Raw genomic sequence first — 8,025 nt, 5'->3', positions numbered from 1 at the left:
AAAAAAAAATCAAAAATCGTTAGTCACAATTTTTGTTTATAAGCATTTAAAGTTCAAATGTTTACGAAATATATCAAAATCGCGAAAATTTGCAAGGAATTTTGAAGTTGAAAATTCGTAAAATGTTTGTGATTTATACCTAAGGTTAAAAAACCCAATACAAGGTTTCCTACAAGTAACTGTAAAAAAAAATTCTAGCGTCAATATAGAAAAAATATTATGAGCGTATGAAATTTAAATTTTTTACGAAATCGTGTAAAATAACGATATATTACAATTTAAATATAGCTAATAATATAATATATTATCCTACTATAATCATCTTGGACTGACAAATTGACGAATCATTTCTGTTCAGAATTGTTTTTCACATACAATGATATCTGTCATTACATTCAAATTTAACACATCCATTATAGTGACATACTCTTCATCTTTACTATACAGCAGAGCGATGTCCACTTGCCCACCCTTTTTTACTTTTAAATTAAATATAGGTATATTATACTATTACATTATTATTTCATATTATATATATATCACTTTAAAACAATAATATTATAATATTATATTGTATTAAAAACACTGTTAGGAAAGTTTCTTATGAAAATCTATCAAAAAGTGACGGAAAATGAGAATTTTTTTGGTTCCTCGATTTAAAAAAAAAATGTATTCGATTTATTTGTTGTAATTCAAAAAATGTTTAACGTAGATAGGCTTAAAATTGTTATTTAATACGTACATTAGTACGTAAAAGTACGAAACAGTTTTTTTTTACCGTCCATTTGTTTTTACTGTGATTACCTTATATCATATCAATATAACACTATTAATACGACGTAATAATAGATTTTTTTTTTAAATTAAATTAAATAAAAATAAAAATAGTAGGTACAAATTTTACTATTTGTAATCTTAGCGTCAGTTACTATTATAATCGTACAACCAATAATTATCACGCGGGACACTGACATATTTTGGAGAGAGGAAGTCAGTACTTCATTACCACTAGTGGCACTAGTGGCATCATTATGATGTTAAAAGATATGAATGAAAGATTATTTTTATAATAGTTTCTTTATATTTTTTGTCACAAACACGGAATAGACCAATAAACCGATTATCAATAATTCTAAACATATTTGATATTTTAAGATTTAAAAATTTAATTGCATTCCAAACTCGCTATATACTATCAGTAATCGGCACGGTTATTACAACTTATAAATTATAATATTCGTTACTATGTAAGCACATTTATCTCAAGATGAACTACATCCTTGTGTGCATGTATACAGTTGATACGATTGCTGCATTAAAGTAGTATGAGCTGTAATCTATTAATATAATATTATTATGTAATACGTAAATGGCAAAACTGTAATTGATCTATATAGAGATATACAAATTGTAGTTAAAATTATACAATATTTAATTATGCTTGTATTGCCGTTATCTTTTATCAAATATCAATACACTATGCACACGTCATATGCTTATTGCGTGGATATGGTTGTTAAAAAGTCATTACTCATTACTTCCAACCAGTTCAATCGTGCTTATTAATTGTTATTAAACATGTTATTATTGTTTGACATCGCGATGATTTATAGTGAATTTTATTTGATAATTTTAATCGTTTACAAAAAGAGAAAATTTAGTTATCAAGACATTTCTGTTGTATTTGATAAATTATGTTTTGACTAAATAAAAACAATTGCGTATGTCGAATTGGTAAAAAAATGTAGATAATTAGTTTTTAAAGTTTAATAAAAAAACTCTGACTTATGTTAAAAATGCTCCCAGATTACCATGATGTACTCTGTTAATGTATATGTATGCATAATTTCAAAGTTACAAAAATTATTACTAAAATAAAACTGCGATAATCATAACAATAATGTAAACATCGCCTCATTCCATCGCCACGACTTCCGAATTACGCGCCACACGAGTACAATCACGTATTTAGTGAATATAAACAACGAAGTGAGAGCATATTATCATTATATGCGCATACCGATAACACGGTCGGGTTGGGAATATTGTTGAGTCGCGAGATCGCCTGGAGCTTACGAGTTTTGAAATATTATGAAAAGTTGGCGAGCGTTGTTGGCCGTGAATCGGGTCGGCTAACGCACTGCATGACCTCGTGTCGGGTCAGTCGAGAAACCGATCGAGTCGGCCTCGATCAAACGCTCGTGTCTATAATAATATAATACCGATATTAATGAAAATTATATCTATTCTCCATCCAAGGCCTCGGTGGTAAAATATCATGATACTGTTTAGAGGTGTTCGGCCACTTGCCGGCGTCGCAGACTCAAGCGAAACGAACGCAGCATCGGCCGCCTTCGCGTGGTTCTGTCTGCCAATTTACGTCTGTATAGTTCAACTGACAACCGCGTCAGGTGTCAACGAACCGCATACTACGGCGTCGTATCACACGTATTGGTATTACCGCTCACAATCTGTCGTAAAAAAACCAAATAGTGTTTAAAAAATTTGCAAATATCACACAGTAATTTATTCATCGTGATGAATGACGGGAAAATCTAAATGATATAAATAGTTCGAAAATTCTGAATCCGATATAATTGTAGAGACTCAGTTATCGGGCCACTCGTATTAGAATGCCGAAACGCATTATACCATGTATGTATTCGATGTTATTGTTTTATTTAATCTAAATATTATAATAATATGCAGGTATTTACGACGATATTATAGGCACAGTTGTTTTTTGGCACTCCGCCCCGCACTTGACAATACATGTTGTGTATCAAAAATCATGCATACGTTGCCAAAAAAAAAAAAAGAATAAGAACAACTTTAACATGATATTATGTAAATAAGTACATACATCATTATTTATTGTCAGAAAATAAAAACCAGTGCTTTTTAAAACGTTTTTCCCCACCGTATATGTAAATAATCTACTCGATAAAATTAAAACGTAGCCATGGAGTCAACAAAGATACTACTGGAATAAATTTAAATTAAATATTGAAACTCATGACTTACACGTAGGATACCTCGTTATTCGATAATACAAAGATTTGAAATAAACACACTCTTACATATAATATATAAACATTAAACATTATATAGTAGTCCAAAGTATAATTAATATTATAAGTACATTATATTAACTCGTATAAGTCATAAGCGTATCATCAATTGCCAAAGGACGGTCTATTCTTAAGATTCTTTCCTTTTTTGATTTCTATAAATATAATATATTTGTATAAACTACTTATCGTATTTTATTTGTAGAAACTAATGATTCATAGTACTAAAAAGTATAAACATGGAAAAAATATAAATTTCATGTTTTTTTTTTTTCAATAAAAATATAGAATACATCAGACTGACAGAATTCTGATTATATAATAACAGATAAAATAATATAATTTAATGTAAATGTATATTTTAACCTAACTTAAAACGTATAATAAAAACTTCATATTTTTTTTACCAACAAATTTTAAAAGAAAATTGTACAAAAATGTTGTTTAAAAAATAAATCTTCTTAACGAGTCTATGTATCCACTTTTTTTAATTACTTATAACAAAAAAAAAAACGCAATAAATACCAAATTATGATATAAAATAATTAATTTGTACGCACTAAAAAAACAATCACGACCATAATAATTATAAATTAAACCAACTTTTGATCAGTTATCTTATTGTTTTATTTCTGCAGACTGCAGTAACTATTAACAATTAACATCGAAATTCACATGTAACATATTGTGTAAAATATTACAACTTTTACGTACAACTGTCAACTATGAATGAATAACTATAAGATTTTAACTATCTTTGCGTATATAGGTTTATAGTACTTATTAGTACATTTTATGTGTAACACGTATTGAACAATAACAATTTACAAAACCGCATTAGGTACCTACTGAAACTATTCAGTGTTTACAGGCATTTTTTCTAGTCATTTTATTTTGTTTTACGTTTTCAGGGAATTTCTTGAAAAATAATAAAGGAATTTGATAGGTAACTATTCAAAATTCAAATCTCTGATTGTACGTACGGTGATACCGCTTGATAAAAAAAAATGGTCAAATACTTTACGCGTCAAAAATAAAATGCATTATGTACACGCATTCCGCCAGTGTTAAACATATCGTAAATAGTTGTGAATATCATCTGAAAAATTGCAAAGCGTTTAGATTTTTTTTACACAATACACGTGCGTGGGAAAACCCTACGATTGGAAAATCACTCCATATAATTGTATTACTGTACATGCAATATTTGTAACGTACCGCGGCGGTCATTTTGAAGTTTAAATAAAATGGCCTTATAATTCACATCAAAGTCGATTTGGAACCAGTTTAGTGGATACACGTACGAGTGTAATACATTCAAGATCGCGTGTTAGTTTTCACATAGACGTAGCAGTGGTCGAAGCGCGTGACGCTCCTAGGCTACAACTATATAGGTACCTCGTAGGTACTAACGCAGTAATTTTCGCGGTTAATTTTAGTTGATTTTTTTTTCATACTTTTTTTGTTTCAACGGTTTTTAAAATTATTTAATCAATGGTTTTGAAATTTATTCCTGTGATTTTTTTAATTTGGTTTACATTTAATTGCCATGGACAAACAGAATCAAGAGAAAGTAAGCAAAAAAAAATATATACCTATATATAAGTAAGGTACATTCATAGTACCACGATATTGAAAATAAAATATATATTAATAACAAATAGTAATATATTACTCTAAATAATATATCAATAATAATTATATGAATGACTTTTTTTTAAATTTTTTATTTGCATTTTACTTGAAATATGCCGGATGGTTATTTTAATAGCTCTTATTATAATTGCATGCTTTTGATAAGCTCCTACTCAGCAGTGACTATACATACAAATAATTTTAAATCAATAAAAAACATTTAGTTAATTATAATTTATATTTTAATTCTATACGTATTCGTGTTATATTATGTTTTAATTACTTTTTTATAATAATATTATATTAATGTGATTTGAGTTAAAATTGGAATTTTTAGTGTGTACCTACCTATTGATAAGATTGTTTAGACTATAATGTATTTTCTACCAGAAAAATAATGAATAATATACTCGTATAACTAATAAAACATTTCTCTTAATGCGTAAATAAAAATTATATACTACAATACCTTGAAATCTGGAAAAATCTAGTATTGGAATTGTACATCTATTGTGTAGTATTATATCCTACAAGGCTACAACATAACAAAAATATATAAAATTATATTAAACTAGAATAAAGATCATTGTTAGCTCAAAAAATTCGTATTGTCCCTATATAAATGTATATGATAAAATATAATACATTTTTGAAATCTTTTGCGCACAGCTCATTTTCCTGGTTATCATTTCTGTGGACCGGGAACGGACTTTTTGGAACGAATTGCTCGCGGTCAGCTTGGCATCAATAAGCTAGACGAAGCGTGTCGATTACATGATTCTGTTTATACAAATAGTACAGATTTTAAACTGAGAATGGAAGCCGACATGAAATTGGAAACACAGGCGTGGGAGCGAGTGATAGCGAAGGATAGCAGTTACAAGGAGAAAATCGCTGCATGGATGGTGACAAACGTCATGAAAGTGAAACGAAAGTGGAATACTCGACGTCTACAACGGGAATTTGGTAAAAAACGTAAGACATTTTCTTTTTTTTATAAAAACACTGTACATATGTGTATAAAACGAAAACCAATTATATTAATTAAGTAACAAATTCCATAATAACCTAACCTCATACAACTTTCAAATACGTGTAACGGTATCACTATAGCACGATATTGCGAATGAAAAAAAAGAATATTAATAGTTATAATATTTTTTTATTTACTAAAAATATTCATAATATATAAAAATATATATGTGTACATTTGTATAAATGTTGAACTGTGTCGATTCCAAATGATTAATTCGTATTATTAGTTATTATACGTGCGACGTAGTATAATATACATACCTATTACCTATATATGTACATAATATACTTAATATAAAATATGTATAGTATATAATAATAATACGTATATGCACCGCGTTTATTAATATTCACACTTTCTATATACTTTTATACGACTCTACATAATATGATTAAAGAATATCAACACTTTAACCTATGATTCCACGTAAACCGTTAATATTTAAAATATTCAAATAATATTTATTATTTCCAATAAAACATGGTATAAAAAGGGAACAGTATGGTATTCATGCTACGATTGACTTTCTATGTACCTACTCGTATTATTGGTAGTTTTGAGCCACGTAGGCGTGTTGAATATTATACGATTTTGTTTCACTTATTACTCACCAGATTTTTGCATCAATTTGATTTATAGGTATACAATATAATATGTGTTATAGTTCCATCGTCCTATCAGTAAGATTGTAAATAGAAATAAGTACTCATTATATATTGTTAACGATACCTCTAACTATCATTTTAAAACGAAACAAAAAAAGATTTAGACAATAGCCAATTATATTTAATTTGTATTTCAGAAGTAATAATCATTATGAGTGGTTAATATAAATTTATAGTTAATAGTAAAAGAGAGAATCCCACGAAATGTTTAAGAACCTATTAATACTAGCTATATAAATTTTAATTTTAAATAAAATCGGTTAACATTATTAACAAAATTACAATTTTCGTTTACGTAATATAAATACTTTGTATGTTTTGTCTTTAGATAAACACTTTTAGGAGCTTACTGTATATTAATAGCACTGCTCCAAAAATATGTACCCTACCGCTTAACAGAACAATGTATCTTGTTTGAAATATTTACGTATTGATTGAACACACGATGAATATATCAATGACTAACGAGAAACTATCTAATCCAAACTTTTTAATCATTATGGGTTTAAAAAATATATTTTTTTTTTCATGTAGCTAGTGATTTATTAACTCCTACGCCCAAAAAACCTCGACGTTCAATTGGTGACTTCCCCAAAACTTGGTTCAGGTTGCGACTTGGATAAGAATTACACTGAGATTAAGACAAAATCGTGTTTGCATTAAATGTAATACTAATAAGTAAGTACAATATATTTTCGTTCTGCGATCTGTTATTTAAACTTAAAAGTGTGTACAGTGTACATTTTTAAAGTCTTACGCGTAAATAATTTGATCTATGAATAAAAACTGATTAATTATAAATTTATAAATATAACGCTAATTTTAATGTTTTTAATAAATGTATATTATATATTATATGTAACTATAATAACAATGGAAACAACGTTATGTGTTCACAGAGAATTATTGCTAAGTACAAATCTGCAATATCGTTGAACCTTGAAATTCAATAGGTAATGGAATGATGTTTAGCAACTACACGCTGTGATATTATATGTTTAGTTAAATACAATTTTTTATTGCACTATGCGTACTATTATTAGTTCAAAAGCAAAATATAATAAGTATTGAATGAGATAACAACCAATCTAAAGCATTTGTTTCTGATCAGTGTTAGACAATGTGGTAATGTTGAATTGCATAAATGTAATGTATGCCCAGTGCCTACATACCTTTACGTAGTTCAATACAATATTTTTAACATCCATGCTTATTTATTTTAATGGTATATAAAAATGTATGACTGTATTATATTATATAAGTACCTAGTCAATGTAAATATAATTGCTATTGTTTTTTTTTTTTTTTTTTTTAAGGACATAAGTTGTTTTAAAATATGTTCATGGTATTATTATATAAATTAAAACATAATATTTATAATTATTCATTTTAGTTGTTATTTTTTTTTTTTAAATATTTTTAATTTTAATTAAATTAATTCTTTTAATCATTTTTTTATGCAAATTTTCTTATTTTGTTGAGAGTGGTATGTAATAACAAACTAATTAATTTTTTTGATTATATTATTATTCTTAACAAAAGATTAGTATTGTACCTAAATTGTCTATACGCTACGCCGTGCTACATTTCATTGAAATAAAAATAATTTATTAATTTA

At 27.3% G+C, this 8,025-nt stretch overlaps 1 protein-coding gene across 1 annotated transcript; it reads left to right on the top strand.

Annotated features, from left to right (window-relative positions):
* Positions 1 to 4,359: 4,359 nt before the first annotated feature.
* On the top strand, positions 4,360 to 8,025 carry LOC132932178 (uncharacterized). The gene is made up of 4 exons (XM_060998422.1): positions 4,360 to 4,644; positions 5,376 to 5,681; positions 6,942 to 7,085; positions 7,307 to 8,025. The coding sequence occupies exons 1-3, from the start codon at positions 4,566 to 4,568 to the stop codon at positions 7,028 to 7,030; spliced, it is 474 nt and encodes a 157-aa protein (XP_060854405.1). The 5' UTR covers positions 4,360 to 4,565; the 3' UTR covers positions 7,031 to 7,085; positions 7,307 to 8,025.

This window comes from Rhopalosiphum padi, chromosome 1, assembly GCF_020882245.1.
Source record: "Rhopalosiphum padi isolate XX-2018 chromosome 1, ASM2088224v1, whole genome shotgun sequence".
NCBI lineage: Eukaryota > Metazoa > Arthropoda > Insecta > Hemiptera > Aphididae > Rhopalosiphum > Rhopalosiphum padi.
The sequence above is the reverse complement of the archived record's forward strand: the minus strand, read 5'-3'. Positions and strand labels throughout refer to the sequence as shown.

Coding starts and splice junctions, on each gene's coding strand:
- LOC132932178 (XM_060998422.1), top strand. CDS start 4,566: ATGGTTTTGAAATTTATTCCTGTGATTTTTTTAATTTGGTTTACATTT. Junction 4,645..5,375: donor ACAAACAGAATCAAGAGAAA/GTAAGCAAAAAA, acceptor TTTTGCGCACAG/CTCATTTTCCTGGTTATCAT. Junction 5,682..6,941: donor ACGGGAATTTGGTAAAAAAC/GTAAGACATTTT, acceptor TTTTTCATGTAG/CTAGTGATTTATTAACTCCT.